General features: G+C 34.0%; 2 protein-coding genes across 2 annotated transcripts; one reads left to right on the plus strand and one right to left on the minus strand.

The window, feature by feature from the left end:
• Positions 1–549: 549 nt before the first annotated feature.
• On the plus strand, positions 550–4,279 carry LOC103829156 (CLAVATA3/ESR (CLE)-related protein 43). Its single transcript, XM_033274234.1, has one exon. It carries the CDS (start codon positions 3,615–3,617, stop codon positions 3,996–3,998), a length of 384 nt encoding a protein of 127 aa, XP_033130125.1. The 5' UTR covers positions 550–3,614; the 3' UTR covers positions 3,999–4,279.
• A 7,501-nt stretch (positions 4,280–11,780) lies between these two features.
• Positions 11,781–13,517, minus strand: LOC103829157 (zinc finger protein CONSTANS-LIKE 16). Its single transcript, XM_009104820.3, has 2 exons — positions 12,387–13,517; positions 11,781–12,263 (listed from the first exon to the last, which is right to left on the minus strand). The coding sequence occupies exons 1-2, from the start codon at positions 13,353–13,355 to the stop codon at positions 12,006–12,008; spliced, it is 1,227 nt and encodes a 408-aa protein (XP_009103068.1). The 5' UTR covers positions 13,356–13,517; the 3' UTR covers positions 11,781–12,005.
• Positions 13,518–19,196: the final 5,679 nt, after the last annotated feature.

Below are 19,196 nucleotides of genomic sequence, written 5' to 3' on the forward strand. Positions count from 1 at the left end.
AGAGTGATATGAAACAAATATCTCAACAACCAAAGTTTGAATTACTACCCCATTTAATACATAGTTTGACTGGTAGATTATTAATCACAAAATAAAACAAAATTTAATGATATAAAAACCAGTATTATTTATATTTTTACGGATGTTTTTTATAGTTTTTTTTACGATGAAAACTCTTTATTTTTATCATATCAATTCTAAAGAGTCGGCTTTTGAGACCAACTCGTTTGAAACATGAGAGAATACAATATTACAAGATCGGACTTCTTTCGCAAGAGAGTCCGCTCTAAAGTTTAAAATACGGGGAGTAAAACTAATGGAGCAAAATAAGAACTTAAAACGATTTTGAAAAACTCTGATTCAGCATTAAAGCTGGCCATTCTTCATCTTCTTCGTTGTTGAGGAAGGTAACGAGCTACAGGCAGTCAGATTCAAAGGACATGGTATAGTGACCGAGGAGAATGGTGGAGTTCATAGTCCGCATACATTTTTATGCCATGAGGCATTGAACATTTTTAAGCTCCACGGCTATTTTGCATTAAGCTCCACCAGAACTTCGCGATCGAGGAGAATGGTATAGTGACCGAGGAGAATGGTGGAGTTCATAGTCCGCATAAGGGTAAGAAATTCTGCGGTGAGGCATTGATCTTGCAGTGTGCTATGTTACAATCATCGAAGCAGTGTGATGTTGATATATATTCTTCCTCTTCATGCGGTTTCACTATGACATGAGCAAGTTTCTAGTTATCAGCCTCACTTGAGGCGAGTTGGAGTGGGTCAAAAGAGGTGACATCTTTACCATTAAAAACCTTTTTATTACGTGTTTTCCATAGATACCAAAGAATACAACGTACTTTGGAGGTTATAAGGTCAGAGACGCCTTGCTCTCTGATTCACCATAAGAGGTGATCTAGGTTACTGTAGACCGAGGTGCACATGAATATTCCTGAAATAAAAGGGACGTCTGCTAGGGCCCATGTTTGGAGTGTCTGGGGACACTCAAACAACATGCGATTGATTGATTCATTATATGCTCTACACCTAGGATAAGAGCGGTCTCGACTGCAATACCGATCAGCTAGGCGATCGCATACATGAATGCAGTTTGATAAGGCCTACCACATAAAATGTTTTATCTTGCTCGAATTTTCAATTTTTCAGACCTTTTCTTTGAGCATCGTCGTGCTAGGTTATGCCACCGCTGCCATTTATGTCCCTTGTTTAAGCTCCATGGCTAGATTATAGTCTGTTTTTAATGAGTAAATACCCCAGTTGGTGTGACACCAGCAGCAGTCTTCTTTCACACGACAAAATCTTGTTTTAATGCTACAGTTGAGAGAGATATCCTCGGCCATGAAATAATTGCGCAGAGTGATCATGTTCCAAGTCTTGGGTTGTGGCGAGAGGAGATATGCGACTCTCAATTCTTGATTGGCTGGTAAAGTTGGTATCCATGGGCCTGACCAGACCTTCGCATCTTCACTTGAGCCAATCACCTTTCTCAAACCAGCCTGTAGTAGTGGCTTGACTGCCATGCGGCTTCTCCTAACATAGGATGGGGAGTTTGCTTTGCCAACCGCTATAGGGTCAGAGGCGCGAAAGTAAAAGCTTTTCAACACTCGAGCTAGGAGTGAAGATGGATGGTAGAGAATACTCCACTACTGCTTCGCAAGTAGTGCGATATTAAAACTTTTAAGATCTCGGAAATCAAATCCGCCTTTATCTCGTAGGACACAGATTTTGCTCTTAGTAATCCAATGTAGTCCACGGCTATTTGCTTTAAGCTCCACCAGAACTTCGCGATTGAGATTAGGAATTTTTTTATAACGTCTTGAGGCAGTATGAAACTAGATATGAGGAGGTCGGTAAGGCCTGAACAACTGATCTTAGTAACACCTCTTTCCACCTTTCAACAAAAGTTTCGCAGACCAAGAGTTTATTCTAGAGTTGAGTCGATCTTGTTTGTAGGCGAAGGTCTGTTTTGTTGACCCACATTTTTTCCGGTAAGTCTGAATATATTCTCGTGCTGCTTTCTTTTGTAATTTCTAGAGCTTGTTTGATGTCTATCTTTATGTCTTGAGGCTTTGTTGCCGAAGAGTTGTTGCCGAAGAGGATGGATGATTTTGAGATATTAAGTTGTTGTCCAAGAGGTTTTACCATAGTTATTTATGATTTTCATCAGTTATGTACATTGCATGATATATCAGCTCTAAAGAAAAATAGATTATCATCTGCGAATAAGAAATGAGATATCGTAAGGATTGCTCATGCAATTTTTAGACCAATTATCCTTCCTTTGCATTTAGCTCTCTCGATTTGACTGATAAGACCTTATGTTAAGATTGTTTCTTTATAGTTGTATATTTTCTACTATTTGTTTATCCTTTTTTTTTTCTTAAAGACTTTGTACCTTTTAACGACATTAATCGGATTCAAAGATTACTAAAAGTGTGAGAAAATGTGGTTTTAATCTAGAAGACGGCCACCCATGACACTGAAAACATAAGTTAGTTGTGGAGCTCCATGGACCTGCAAAGACATGTGATTACTAAATAGAGTTATTGCTATTAGCATAAATAGTTATAGACAATCATCTGAAATTGATAATATATTTTACATTTCTTGTTTTTTATATTTTTTCAGACATACCCATGTGGTCAATTGACACCTCGACCAGAGAAATCCTGTTTGTTAAGAAATATTTAACTACAATTTAATGTTACAACCATATAACTAGTTTTATATTTCAACCTTTTCTACAACTACAATACTGTCATAGAGAATATAGATAAGGCAACCTTTATGCTGTAGATAAGTAATTTACATTCTAGAATACGTTTTGCGTGATTATAATCAACATTTCTCCTTCTTCTCCAGCAATATCTCGTCGTCAGTTTTGACCACACCGACACACTGAAACTTAGGTTTTAGCTTCTTGTTTTCGTTGTTTATGTTCCTCTTTTATTGTACACGTTCTTCTTTACATCTCCCTCGAGTAGCTAGAAATATCAATTTTTGTGCCTAATTAATTGCATCAATTTAATTCTCAACGCTACAGATACTGCACCTATCTTGGGAATGCAACTCATGATTATGATATTTTTTTTTTTGAACATCTATTATGATATTTTCTTTGCATACATTTGTCGTTGGACCACTCCATTATTTTATCAACGACTCATACCATTATAATTTGGACCATATTCTTAACTAACGAGGAATAAACAGAATATATATCAAAGTAACATGCATGCGACAAGAAACCCAAATCAGTAAATCTAAACCATAGTATAACTGAGAAAAGTTAAAACATACGTACTGCCTGCCTATTAAAAAGGTTCTTATTTATAATTTCCCGTATAAACTTTTAATAAAAACACCGTATATAAGTATTTCGTTGAATATATACAAATACATATAACAGCTATTTCATTGTAGTAATATATATGAACAAAAATGAAGAACAAAATAGAGACATGGATAACGACAGAGACAGGGACTCACTCAAAATGACAAATGAGTCAATGACAGAGCATGCCCGTCACTTTCCCTCCGGCTGCTCCAGCTCCACCACATTAAAACTCACACGGAAAGAGAGAGAAAGATGAAGTTTTATGAATATAACACTCTCTGACCTTCTTGTCTTATCACAAACAAATCTCTCACGTTCCTTTTTACTCATCCAAACCTATTTCTCTATCTCTTCTCCATCACCATCTCTTTACTGTATGGGTTGTCGAGATATTCTGCTGACTTTCTCCGTCGCGCTCTTACTTATCTCTCTGTTCCAGATCTGGCTTTTCCGGGAAGGACAAGTCCGGGAACTGGCAGAAGACAATCAGGTTGGAAAAGACGTAAACACCCTCGCCTCCAAGAACAAGAAGGATAATGTTCAACGTCTCTTCCAAAGGTACTTCAAGGGTCTAAACAATAGCAACAGTCGCTTTGAAGATTCATACAGACAGATCCCTAGCTCCCCAGATCGCCTCCACAACTAGTTAGTTGCTTCTGTTTTTATATTCTTTTATTTTCTTCCATCCTTTTTAAAAATTTTATTGTCAAACTATATTTATTTTCTTACCTCAATTTGTATCTTATGTATTTCGTAAATGAGGGCATTTTGGTTATTCACATTTGAATGACAATTGTTAGCCGTTGTATATATCAAAATCGTTTTTTTTTTCATTTCAGAATTTTGAAGAGATTTACTAGAATTATAAAAATATCTCTTCATGATTGATCAACATTAAAAATGATATAAAAAACTGTTTTACAAATATTGGTATTATATTATTGAGAATCTTTAAAGAGTTTGCTTACCATTGAAGTGCTTTGAGTTAATTTGCTATACTTCTATAGCTTTGTGATTTACAAATGCACATTCTGTAAATGGAATAAAAGCTCCTCGTTTTTCTCAGTAATCAGTTATTGATTTGTCTTACCCCTCAATCAAGAAAACAATACTTATTTGCCTCTTGTTTATTGGTTTTCTCCTTGTCATCAGTCTTTTTTTACTAGTTTTCACGTTACCACCCGCGAACACAGTTTTTGCTGTTGATAGCGGTTGTAGGTATTTTACAATAATCACTTAAACCGTTGTAAAATTCTTCGAACCGTTTTAAACATCATAAATTCAAAAGCTGGTTATAACTAGCGTCTGCGGTTGCGGGATGGTAAATTGTTTTTTAAAACAATATAAACACAAAAATAAAAATATTCAATAAAAAAATTTAAATTAGAATTATAAAAATACTAAAATATATCTATTATATTTTAATTAATATTATAAAATTTTAAAATGAAAATATTTTCTATAATTTTTAAAAATTTATATAGCTTTCTAATATAATTTTTATATTTATTATAGTATTATGATTTTTGATATTTTATTATTAGATAAAATATAAATATTGTTAATTTATTATTTAATTGCTGCTGCATTTGGTAGTTAACCAATCATAAATATCATGGAAACGCATTAATTTTTAACCGTAGAATCAGTTCACCCGCATCGGTAAACTTCCGCAACCGCTGCGTTTGAACCAGTAATGCCCTAAACATCATAGTTTAGTTATTATTGTAAAAAAACAAAAATAGCTAGACCATTTTCTATGAAAGTTTAATTTTTGGAATTATGATATTATCAGCCAATCGTTCAACTTTCATATAAATCACGCACGTTAATTTGATTATCGTGTTCATTCATATTCCTGTCTTCTATTTGTTAATTTTGTTTCAAAAATAATTGCATAGAAACACCAAGTCATCATTATCTTACTCCCACTATATGATCAAAATATCAAGGTTTTGAACATACCTGTAACACGTACATATAACATTATTTATTTATACTCCTAGTATTTTTGTTTATAATTAGTTTAATTATGTAACGTAAAATATCATTAAGTCTTCGTGGATGCGGTAATCTACCTGAAACAGAGTATATTATTTTTGAGAAACATTGGTTTTATTGTGTTTGCCCCTAAAACATATATTTAAGGCTTAAAGCAATAAATCACTAAAATGTAAAATAGAAAACAGGAGAGTAAATAATTGAATGACTAAAGCAGCAAAACCTCTATAAGAAAACGAAAAGAGATAAAAAAAAATAAGCATTTATAATTTATTTGAAATAATGTTGGGGCAGCTAAGACTTACCCTTTTTCTTACTATTGTTCATCACTTAAATTGACGTAAAAAAGTTTGTTTCCCAACGTTAAAATATTATCCATGAAGAGAAAAGGGAAAAATACGTCATCGACGAGACAGTAACGAAAGGTCCACTAGTGTTGAACATCGCATCATTTATAGACTTATAGTGTGTGATAGCAGTAAAATAAAAAGGATTAAACAACATGATTAATCATAGAAGAAGAAGATAGAACCATGGTCCGTGAGACATGACGACCAAAAAACGGAACCATGAACGTGTGATACTTGTGGCAAAATCTTAGATCGAGGCGTGTGGGCGAGATAGTGACTCATGTGAATTGATCGATGCATTTGATGGGCCGATGCATTATTATTTTTCAAAAGTAACCGTACAAATAATTATATACAATTAATTCAATAAACAGATAAATAGACAATAATTAACGTTTAAGATATTTTTACTAAAAAACATTTGAACAACATTTTATTTGCGCATGTCATTTTTGTGTAATGATTATGATGTTTCAAACATATCAGATGTTTCTAAATGGACATTAACTATTTAATGCTATATAACGATCCCACCAAAAATCTTGCATGAGTTTCCACATTTTAAAACAATATTGTACCGTATTCTGTAAGTATTTCAAATAATTGAGAAATTTATAAGTTTTCCGGGGATTTTTAGTAATAAAATTCTCAACTAAAGATAGATCATAAAACAACTTCTCAATTCTCAACTAAGAACACGACGAAAGAAATCCTCAACTTTAATTCATTTAACGTTTGTTATCTTCTATTTAAAATACTGAGTAATTGATGTTAACAAAACTAAAGTTAAGGATTTTGTTCGTCGAAATTTTAGTTGACGTTTTGTTTTATGATCCATCTTTAATTGAGAGTTTTTTTATTAAAAAATATTAATTTTTAAAAAACATAATTATCACTTAAGCATTATTTGAAACTCTTATAATCGATTTATACATCTTTAAAACTAAAATATAAATCACTTTTAGAAAAATAGAATATAAATCACTGTACATTTATCAATCTTATAATTGATTTATAAAGATTCAGAAATCATAGAGAAGAAGAATAATCATGCATTATTTTCCCAGAAGCAAGATAAAAATATGACTGAATACCGAAAATCGTGTAAACATGAGAAAAAAGCCAATTTCCTACTCTAAACATGAAGATTGAATTTCTAAACTAATTATCTTAAACACTACTTAAATCTTAATATAACTTAGAAATGTTCAATTATTCGATATTTGATAATAGGGATTTAATAATGGAATTAAAGTTGATGGTTTTTTTCATCAAAATTTTAGTTGAGAGAGTTTTTAGGATCTACTTTTAGTTGAAGAGTTTTATTACTAAGTGAGATTAAATGTTTTAAAATCTTTTTTTATCACTTATGCATTATTTAAAAAAAAAATTAAATTCGAGATCGCAAATAAAGTTTTTAAGTTTTTTAGTAGCATTTTGATTACTTACGTACCGTTTTAGCAGCATTTTCATTAATCACATTGAGATTTTTTTTTTGGTAGAAAACCTTCTCAAATAAGCATTTTCATTACTTACTTGCTCTCATCATCGTTTTAGTAGAGTTCAAACACCTACCAAAAAGGCCGTTAGTGATAGGCTAAGCCTACTGGTAGCAGAGAAGTAAATTTGCTATAATACCCCTTAAACTTACAGAAGCGAACAGGGCCAAAGTGAGTCCCTTGACTAGCTAATCGGGCTTTGTTTCTTTTATGGGTCAAAAGCTGAAACCCAAATTTAGTTAAATCACTCAATTTCGATTGGTCCAAAGTGTGATCTCTTTAAAAAAAATTCAAACCCCACGTAGGTAAGAGCATATTTATCGTACGTATCGGTTGAGTTCCTTATCGTAATATAAGATATATATTTTCTTAGCTTTTAACTAAAAAAAAACAAAGAGACGTCTTTTAAACAAAAGATATAAGAAATGTCTCTTAGTTTTTTTAGTTAAAAACTAAGTAATTGTATCTTATATCACGCTAAAAGACCCAACCTAAGAGACCTGCAATAAACATGTTCTAAGAAACTATTATAGAACTGGGACATGTGCAGATCGATCGCCCGAGGCTTAATGGAAGTCGCATAATCTACCTAGGGTCCATATATCTTCTATTTACTTGTTGAGAGGATGAATGGTGTCATCATCTGCTTGAATGGTGTCATCATCTTCTTGAGTGATTATATATTACTTCAACCTGATCTCGTTTTGCATGTTTAAGAAAAAAAGGGTTAAGCTTACTTACTAGTCTATCTGTACCTATAGTAATGAAATAAAAAGAAGTGAAGACATTATGGAAGGGTCCTCATGAAAATATCATAGGATAAATTAAGGGGAGATGTCATTAGGGGTTTTATCTAAACTAAAGATTTTTTCCGCGCTTCGCGCGGATTGTGTCTTATAAATTTATTTTATTTATAATATTATTTGTCGGTTTCTTTCTTTTACATTAACTTCTTGTTTTTCCAATGTTAGTTTTTATTATTTTAAATTATATGTTTATAATTTTTCATTTTTCTTGTTGTAGATGGAGAATTATATTTTTTATTGATAGTTTTTTGTATGTGACATAAACTTTTTGAAATTTTAAAATAATATTATATATAGTACGATTAACACATTAAAGAAGAGAAACATATTCATGCACATTTTACACATGTTTTATATGCATAATTTTAAACATTATATATGTATATATTATAAGTTTGAAACATGTAAATGCTTTCTAAAGCTAAATACTTGTTCTGAGTTTACATAACTTATCGAAAGTTTTATCTCTTTTTAAATTCAAATCACAGAAAAAAATATTAAAAAGTCAGTATAGATGGGTTTTTTGGACTTTTAAATCAACACTGAAAAATTACATGAATCAGATAACAACAGTTTTATAAACAACTGGATAAAATTTGACCGAGCCAAAGATTTTCACACAATATGTTCTTTCTTCTTCAAATTGCGAAGAGCCTATAGGCACAAGAAAAAAATCATAATTTTTGTTTTCACTTATATAACATTTTTTATCCTTTACACACGGAGTTTATTACACTGCTATAAGCAATGGAGAACTCTATTCATATAAGATTCACATCTGTGCATTTTGACAAAGAAGAATTTTATCCATCTTTAGTTTCGGAATGGCCCAACTTCAGTCATATACACTATATTTTCTCTATGATTCAAATCTTACAATTTTAATATATGTGCAGATTTCCATGTGAAAAAGCCATCTATCATTCAACCTATTACTTTTTCCAAAGTAAACACTATAATCCTCGTTTGGTTAGCTCCACAAACTAATCTCTTTGGATCAGTTTACTAAAAAATATAGATACTAATGTCAGAGAAGAATATAAACACTATAAACAACAAATACTGGCACAAGACTATTTGGTTCAAGGAACATATTCCACGTAATGCGTTTATATCATGGCTGGCTTTGCGGGGAAGACTGTCAACCAAGGATCGCTTGAGGCGTTGGGGGTTAAATGTCTCAAGAACGTGCGTCCTTTGTAATCTGGAAATAGAGACTCACCATCATCTCTTCTTTGAGTGATCTTTCTCTCGCTTGATATGAGAGCCTTTTGCTGCTGAAGTTTGGATTTCTCCTCCGGCTGATCTACACTCTGTTGCAGCCTGGATCATTCAAACTCGCATCAACGCAGATGCACATGCTACTCCAGTCATCAAGCTCTACTTTCAGTCAGCCATCTACCTGCTGTGGAAAGAGCGTAATGCTCGTGTGTTCACAACTGTCTCCTCACCTTCATCAGTCATCCTTGCCTCTCTCGACCGTATGATGTGTGACCGTCTCCTCTCTTACCCGGTAAGTTCTTCTTTCTCCTCTTCTCTGCTTCTTTTTATCTTTCTTGTATAAGACTTTCTTAAGGTTTTTTTTACTTTGAGTTGTTGTTGGTTGTTTTTGTTTCCTTGTTGTAATAAATTGTTTAAAAACAACAGTGTAACCTTTCAGAAAATGATAATCTTAACATCTTACCAAAAAAAAAACAAATGTTAACTTATTTATGTGAATATATATTTTATTTTAAATCATTATAGTGGACGAAGAAAGTACCATAATTTGTACAACAAATTTTCTTAGATTCACCTCATCGTACTCACAATTTTACCATTTTAATTACATAATTTTACATGAGCTTTTTCACCCTCTCCTGTTATTTTCTTTTTATTTATAACTACAATATAAAGTTATAAACTATATATATTATAAATTAATAATTTATTTTTTCTTGAAGTCTAACGATTAAAAATAGAACATAATTCAATATAGATATATGATTCTATTAATAAATTAGTAGTTACAAATTTGAAATATTTAGAAATATCAAAAATTGTATGTTAGTTAATTATCTTATAAATGACAAATATTTCTAATTATTTTTGGATGAAAATATTTTGGGTGAGCTGGATAATCCTAAAAAATTTGAATTTTGTCCCGGACGACGGTCCCTCACGTTTTGGAATTACTCGTATTGTTCAAAGATGTATGAAAAGACTTATTAAAAGAGAGGAGAGGACCATTAACATGTCATTTCAGTTTTCAGCCCACAAAGCCAGCCATGAGACACCCTTCTTCTAATATGAATTACAATTATTACAAAACTCCAAAATTACAATTTAATTTGGTGGGTCCAATTGCCGTTTCAATCTTTGTAAATCTGTCTATTGACTTGCTCCAAATAAGACACGATTCACAGCTTTTTTGTTTGTTGAGTTTCAGTTTTTCTGTTTGTATTCAGACATAACATAGACATGTAAGAAAAACATATCTCTATCTCTATCTCTATCTCTCTTTCATTTCTCTTGGCCGTAGTTTGTAATGTAGTAGATCTTATGGTTCATTCAATCAGTCGCAATAGCCAAGTGGGAACAGCATCTAGGGTGTGTGTTTGTATTCAATACATTAATCAACTTGTAAGTTTTGTCTAAGAATGTCCACATTGCATGCGATTCATTGGTATAATTTCAATTTTTTATTAATTAATTAATGGGTTTGTATGGGTACATTTTTGGAGATACAGCAGATTCGTGAATTATGATCATATAAAAGATTTGATACCTCTCTTAACGACACAGTGATTGTTATACTTCCTTAAACAGTTTTGTTTTAATATAAAAAAAAACTTCTGAACTTAAGAAGCCTTTTTAATTAAGTTTTCCCATAATAGTTTTGAACGCTTGAAGTATGATATTTTTGAAAATGTTCTTTTGTAAATATTCCTAGGTTCTTCAAATATATATGCGTTTCGTAAGTAACATACATTTTATCCACTATCCAGTAACTGTCTGTAACAGAAGAAGCGGCAAAACGAAGGTTGAATACTTGAATGTGATATAACTTATAAGTTACAAAGGCAGTGCCCCTCTAAGTTTCTTCGTGGGGACCAAACTTTCAGCTAAACAACAACATCCTACTATGTGACTCCTATATCTTTTAGTTGTGTACTGTCTTTTTATGAACTGGACCTTCTTATCGTTTATAACAACAACAATAAAAGAAGATTTCTCCTATCGTTGAAAGTTTCTTTAATGTATAACCCTTACTTTCTTAACCTGTTTTATGTAGCACCTCTACATATCTCGTAAGAGAGCACTTCCAAACAAAAAAAAACTTCTTTGAAATTTCTACCAATACTTTATTAACTTGTTTTGTAGTAGCTTAGATAATCATATTATAGCCACTTCCAAACAAAAAAACGTCTTTGAAATTATCCATCTTACCAAAATGTTAAGCGCCGCGAGTAGTGACATTTCTTATGTACCACATATGTAAATCAATATTGGCTCGTTGATAATGACAGATTGTTGTTAGAAAGGGTTAGACAAAATGAATCTTAAGAAAAAAAATCCAGTTCTTAATGGAATTTGGTATGTTTGGTTTGGCTTGATTGCACTGAAATTGGTATCAGATCAGTTTTTCCCTTTGTTCCACAAGACTTTGTAAGTGCAACGGTGGTGGTGATGTATTAATGGTTAAAGAAAATCGGCTCAGTTATGACTTTGAGTTACATTCGTTCGTTGATCAGTTTCGGTTTAAGAGATACTATATGTACAAACTATAGTATCTTCTAACAATAAAAATGACTCACATTATGATTACCAGATAATATATACATCAGCTCTATCCAGACAAGAAAGTCACATTATTGGTTTTCCGGTGCACATACCAAGTCCAGAAAGCACAATTAAGTGCAAAAAACAAAACTTCTGTCGTTGCAGAAGAAAGAAAACTTACAAAAACTTCAGCTTCTTTAAAATAAAAAGCTAAAGTGAGATATAACAGGATTATTCAGTAATTCACACCTAATGGTGAGTTCATAGCAGAAACAGCAAGGGAAGCTCTCTTAACGAATCTTCCTTTCATTCTAGGTCTTTTCTCTGCATTCAGTTTACGTACTTCGTACCTTATCTTCTTCGAAAACAATCTCGTCCTCCTCTTCTCCCTGTACCTCGAGACTCTAGCTTCTCTTCCTCCATCCCCAAACCCACTCGAGGGTAAACATACACCAACGTGATGCTTCTGCTGACTTTCTCTAACATTTCCCCCCTTAAAACACACGCAAATTCAACTTTAGTTTGTTAGGATTCACTTGGACCTAAGTTAATATATAAATATAGCTATCAGCGAAACTCACTTTAGATTAATAAAGAATGAGTTTATATAACATACCATGGAAACAAATGGCCAATTGCTGATGTCTATGTCACGTTCTGGGGGCTCTCCTGATGTCCACGGTGGACATTGGCCTCCCCAAGTTGATATCACCGAGTCATAGTTTAATCTCAGCATCAGAACATTCTTTTGCTCTTCCTCCTTCACCTTTACACATTCACCACTACCTTCAATATTCTTTATTACCTCTTCTTCGTATGTGTTGTGTGACTCGTAATCAAAGCTCAGCTCAAACGGCGCCGTTGCATCTCGGTCATCATCGCATATTCCAATGTTCATATCTTTTGTTTCCTCCTCTTTTTCTATTTTAAACATTTCTTTATTAGATAATCCTAGTTCCTCCATGGCATAAGACTCTGTGTCTAGCCCGCGACCGAGGAGAGTCTCCACGTCAGCAGCGTACTCTTCGAGCTCCATGTCGGTCGGGAAAAAACCATTTAAACAACTCTCGGCGTTGTCTTCGTCCTCCTGATCATCCATCATTACACCACTTCTCATAATAGGAAACTCGATCTTGGCCTCCACGACATCGTTTAAGATTTGCTCGGCCACCGTTGGATCAAGAACCGGCACTTGACAGATCAGCTGTTCTTCGAGCTCACAGCTCTCCGTCTGGTCCTCAACACTAATCTCGGGGACCAAATCATGAAATATCGACAAATTATTCTTCTTACCAGAGCCACGTGGAGTACGAGGTTTACGAGTGAACCCGTGATGCCACGTTGCAGCCTCATGCGGAGGAGAAGAAGGTGAGTGGTTGTGGTTGTGGTTGCTATGCTTTGAGGCAGACTTCAAAAGAACTCTCTCGTGCCGGCGAGCGAGAAGATTCGCTGAGTGGACCAAAGTGTCGCAAGATTGGCATAGGAAAGCATCGTCGGCGGCGCAGTACCACCGTGCCCGCCTCTTCACGCAGCTGTCGCAGGCCCTCGCCGTCTTAGCACCAACAGCACTCGCCAAACTTTTCATCTTTTCACAAGATCGAAAAAACAGCAAGAGAGCACGAGGGGTTTGATTGAGAGCTCAGCTTCAGTAGTTGAATATTTTCTCAAATGATTACTCTCTACAAAAAGTTATACTCCCGCATGAAGTGCGCTCTCCTTTGTCAGTTGATTTTTAAGTAATGAAAAAATTTATGTACTTTTTTTGGGTGTTTATGTCTTCAAATGGGACCCATCTGAAGGCCTTATCTAGATTTTGATTGGTTGAGTTCTGAATATGATCCTTGTAATAGTGTTTTCATTGGTCAGATTCTTTATCCAATGGATTTCTTGTGTGGTCCTACTTGTTGCCTTATTTTTCTTCTTCTCTATTCTCTATTCCTTGTGCAACCCTGAATGCATTTTTCGGAATAAAATCTTCTTGAATGTTTAGTTCCTTTGTATTCCAAGAAATATTCACCAGTTACAATGTAAAAATTGAAAGGTATTCCATTTTATTGTATGACATTCCATATCATTTCCAAAAAAATTGAACTTTCATTTGTGAAAAGTCATTCCAAATCAAAGACGTGGAATGCTGATTCCTTTCTTTAAATTTCTTAAATAATAATTTCTACCATTCCATATATTCCTTTATATGTAGATTTTTGTGGTTTTTTGTTATTTATTTCTTTTTGTGTATATGTATCCCTTATTTCTGCCGGGTTGTTTATATATTCAAACAAGAAATGAAAAATTAAAGTAGGGAACACTTAGAAAAGACTAAAATATGAAAATTAGACACTTCTTTGGAACACTTGCAAATTAAAACTTTTTCATTAGGATGAAAACAAAAAAAAATATTTGCTATCTAACAAAAACTAATAGCCATGTTTGGTTAGTAAAAACTGATTTTACAGGGTTAATTTACAAATCTTTATATGTTGTTTCTTGCAAAACATATAAAATGAAGTTGTTAACATAGAAGTATACTTTTGGAAATATGTGAGGTATTTTTACGACTCTTTGGGTATAACATCATCCCAAACAATTTACCCTGAATTAGCCACGATCATGGCTACCAATTTTCTGTGACCAAGTATTTTAGATACGATCTACTCGCTACTTAGCCACAAAAGAAAAAATTCAAAATAGATAAAAAAAATCTTGGCCAGTCGATAAAAATGTCATTATTTACAAATATACAGCAATTTAAGTGTTCGTAGTAGACGAATATGGCTACTAGACTACTAGTGGCCTTGAATATCGCAAGACAGCCACGAAGCGTCAATTGTCCAATCATCCTACATATTTACAAATGACCACATATAATTCGTGGCTTTATGTGACGAACCTATGATAGATGCGTAAGTTAACTTTAAGTAATACTCAAGTTGGTTTAAAAAAAAGTAATACTCAAGTTAAAAGGAGTCTTGAAATAGCCATAGTTACACTGTGTTGCAACTTGTTTTTTTTTTTTTGAACTGAAATACTGTGTTGCCTTGGTTTTTCATTAAAGCCAACAAGTAATACTATAACTCTGTAAAAGTTGTACGAGTAATCTCATTTACCATAATATATTTTCCGAGAGCAAATTGATGTAGAGTTTGAATATAGATTGAATATGTTTTTGGATTTTGAGATGAAAAGATTCATGGAAAACTATTATGTATGAAAATGTTGTGTAGAACATGTAAACTAGAGCCGATGATTCTTAGAAGAATTCTTGAAACCATACAGTCAGAGGATTTAAAGCATTTTGAATTGCATAAGACGTATTTAACTTGGGCCGACGTTCTTCAATTCCATGTAACCTATTTCTCGTCGTTTCTCCGGCCATACAAGCCGTCGTCTGTACTGTTCACTACAAGAAAAAAATAGTAATTACAAGGGAAGTTTTCCTTGTTAATTTGTCGCAATAGGAGAGTTACAACGAATTAACAAGTACGTGTATTTTGTTATAAAACGCTCGTCGTAATGGAAGATTCGTCGTAACTTCAATAATGAATTCGTCGTAAAAGCAAAGGAGACGTATTCATCGTAAAAGATTCATACATTTTCTTTATAATATCGTATTTAAGTGCTTGTACATTTTACGATGAATTGACAAAGAAATCATTGTAAAGTACTCGTATTTTTTTACGACAAATTTACAAGTCTTTCAAACATTACAAGGACTTTACAAGTATTTCCTTGTAGAGTCATTGTAAATATTACGAGAAATTAACATCTCATTGATGTATTTAATTAATTGATAAAATTGAAAAATATTTAAATCATAAAATAAAAATATTCAAAAATAAAATATTTTAAAATATGAAAATTATATATATAAATTTCATAATAATATTTAATTTATAATACAAAATGAAAAATTATTAAAAACAAAAAAGCCAACGTCGTCGTCGAAGTAGTTGTTGGGGGGATCGTTTTCATAGAGTCTCGTACTTGATCTGAAGTAGATGATCGGGCCGAAGTAGATGTCTCAACATCGTCGACAAACATCTCGGAATAAGTGAGTGGTCATTTTCTAAAAGTCATCTAACTTTTTTTTATAAAATTAATCAGCTTAAATACCACAACATAATCTTTGAATATAGTTATGTTACCTAAACTAACCACCTAAACTAATTACCTAGAACTACCTAAACTAATATTTTTCTTAAAAAAAAAGAAACATACCTTGAGAGGAGGAGGGGAAGAGTGGGTAGAGAGAAATGAACGAGTCATTTCTCATTCATGTTGCGAGTTTATAAAAGGAAACATCATTCCTCGTAAATTCCTCGTAATTTTACGAGGAATCTGTCAGGCATGCGTTTTAAGTTACGATGAAATTATCAGGTCCACGTTTTTAGTGTTACGAGGAATCTACCAGATCTGCGGTTTTAGAGTTACAACGAATTTACAAGAAAAACATTACAACAGATGTACAAGAAAAGCATTACAATGAATTTACAAAGAAATCATTACAATGAATTTACAAGACACGTGTATTACGAGTAGAGATGTCAAATGGGCTGTCCATGTCCAATGGGCATGTCCAAATAGACAAACTAGTTTATTGGACATTATTTTCTTTAAGTCCAAATTGGACCAAGTCCAAACTGTCCAGACCAAATTGGACCATTCCAAATGGGCATTCCGCGAGGCCCAATTAGAAAAACAGTGTTAAAACACAAAAATTCAAAAAAGTAGATAAAGTAGATAACGTTTCAATGTTTTATGGAATTCAAAAATATAGATAAAGTTCATACATCATCCAAATGCCTAAATAAGGTTCATGCATAGATACATAGATTATGTTAATACATTATTCAAACTTCAAAGCATAGATTAGGTTCATACATACATAGATTAGGTTCATACATAATTAAACTTCAGTCTTTCCTCTCACTCCATCAGCATAAGATTAACCTGCACAAGAGACTGCATCAGCATGTTAAGTCAAGAAACAACAGAACCAAACCCATCACTATAAGCAAACAATAGAACCAAACCCATCACTATAAGCAAATAACAGAACATAAGTGATAACCATCAACTGCTTAGCCGTCTTTAACAGAACATGTGCTTTGATGAATTTTCTTTAAAAGAAACATAAATTTGAAATTTCTAATGATTCTAGAATTTCTAAGTGATTAACTGATTATACCTTTAATTATGTCGAGTCTTCTTCTTCTTTCCATTTTCTTCTGCTTCCTAATTGGCATCTTCCTGAACTTCCTCATCTAAATCGCATCCAGCTATCAAAAACAAGAAGTTCAATCAATAATTTCACATATCAAAGCTCAATTATAAATTCAACAAACTCACCAATCACTTCAAAACCACGAAGCCAGTTTCTAGTACAAATCAAAGCTTGGACATTTGATGGAAGAAGGCGGCTCCTGTACTTGCTAAGAACCCGACTTCCCACACTGAAGGATGACTCAGACGACACTGTTGTTATTGGGATGCATAGGACATCACATGCCATTCGAGACAGCTCCTTAAACCTGTTTGCATTGTCCCTCCAATACTTGATGACATCTAACTTTTGATTTGCAACCATATCGAGCACAGGTTCACTCAGATACAAATCCAAAGCACATTTCCTTGTTCCTGCTTGTTGAGAGAAGAACTCATAGAAGCCCTGCAAAAAAAGAGATTATTAAACCATCGGTTTCTGGTAAATAATTTAAATACACATCTTAATTATTGGTTTTAAGTAACTTACCCCATAACCAGATGGAAAAGCGTATGCTTCTACTTCTTGTGAACTATGCGCACTAGTATTCTTCTTGTAATCTCCATACAGCTTCAACATCCTTTTGCGTATGTAATCCATTCGGGATTTACAAGTTGTTGGATCTGAACTGTGGTAGCAGTACTCCAAAACCTTGAACTTTAGCCTAGGATCTAACACTGCTGCAATGGCTAAAATGTCGCTGTACTCTTCCCAATACTTAACAAACTTCAACCTCATGGAAGCCACCATATCAGAAATCACCGTATCTTCACGGAATTCATTTGAACCCAACCAATTCTGAATTTTCCATACTTCCATGAAGTACAGATTCGCGGTAGGGTAAGAAGAGCCGGAAATGAGCCCTGTCATCTCATCAAACGGCTGTAACAGATTATAAATCAGCCCAGCTCTTAACCACTCAGACTCTGTAGGTAAGCTCTTGTAACTTGCTTCGATTTCTGCAAGATTCTTAAATGCCTCTTTGTAGTGAAGAGCCCTAGACAGCATCATATAAGTTGAGTTCCACCGCGTAGTGACATCCAAAACTAAACTGCCTTTCTTAACAATTCCAAGAGTCTCCACACAGCCTTGAAACAACAACTCTCTAGACTCACTGACCTTGACATACTTAACGCTGTCTCTGATCTTCTCCAAGGCCTCACTTATCACCGCTAATCCGTCTTGGACAATAAGGTTCAAAATGTGAGCAGCACACCTGATGTGAAAGAACTCTCCACCGCAGACTAAATCCTTTCTAAGTTGCCTCTTGAGAAATCCTTGCATGTTGTCATTAGAGGAAGCATTGTCTACGGTTACTGTGAAGACCTTCTTCTGCAACCCCCATTCTTTAATCAGCTCCATTAGTTTCATGGCAATGGCCGGACCAGAATGGGGTGGAGGGAAAGCACAAAAGGAGAGGATCTTAGCTCTAAGGTTCCACTCAGTGTCGACATAGTGAGCAGTAAGACAGAGATAGCCTTCGATTGTGATTGCTCTCCATAGATCCGTCGTTAGACAGATCCTACCCGGAACTTCACTCAACACCTGCCTGAGCTTCATTTTCTCCCTCTCAAAGATCTTAAAAACATCTGAAACCGCCGTGTTTCGACACCAAAACTCTATGCTCGGGTTGGCATAATGCAAAGCTTCTCGAACTCTTTTGTACTCAACAAAGGAGTAAGGTAGATCATGCTCGACAATAGCCACAGCAATCATTTCTCGAAACACCAGCTGATCGATCTTAGGACATGTATTATTAGGGGTTTTAGAGCAGGTTCTTGAGTGGCGAAGCAGAGTAGTGGTTCCACTTCTATGTAAGTCTATGATGTAGAAGTGGTTACAGTAGTTGCAGACGCATTTAAATTTTCCATCAGGCATCCTATCTCCTTCTATAGTAAAAAAGTTCCAGCACTTAGAGTGTCTACGCTTGTGTTTACCTTTCACCTCGGCTGTACTCATCAGAGACTCGTCCACCACAGGATTGTTCTCGTCCATATCCTGTTCTGAATCCCCATTGTCACTCATGTAGTCATCATCATTGTTCAAACTCAATGTATCCATCTGAAAGCAATCAAAGAAAAACATCAGAGAAACCCATATACATCTCGCAAGAAAACAGCACATCAAACGAGCCATGAACATCTCAAAGCAATATAGCTAACA

The sequence above is a fragment of the Brassica rapa genome, chromosome A07 (assembly GCF_000309985.2).
Source record: "Brassica rapa cultivar Chiifu-401-42 chromosome A07, CAAS_Brap_v3.01, whole genome shotgun sequence".
In the NCBI taxonomy this organism is placed as follows: domain Eukaryota; kingdom Viridiplantae; phylum Streptophyta; class Magnoliopsida; order Brassicales; family Brassicaceae; genus Brassica; species Brassica rapa.

Bases quoted from the DNA above. Each gene is read 5' to 3' on its own strand.
- LOC103829156 (XM_033274234.1), top strand. From the start codon at position 3,615: ATGAATATAACACTCTCTGACCTTCTTGTCTTATCACAAACAAATCTC.
- LOC103829157 (XM_009104820.3), bottom strand. From the start codon at position 13,355: ATGAAAAGTTTGGCGAGTGCTGTTGGTGCTAAGACGGCGAGGGCCTGC. The intron at 12,264-12,386 runs GTATGTTATATA...GTGTGTTTTAAG, and splicing joins ATTGGCCATTTGTTTCCATG to GGGGGAAATGTTAGAGAAAG.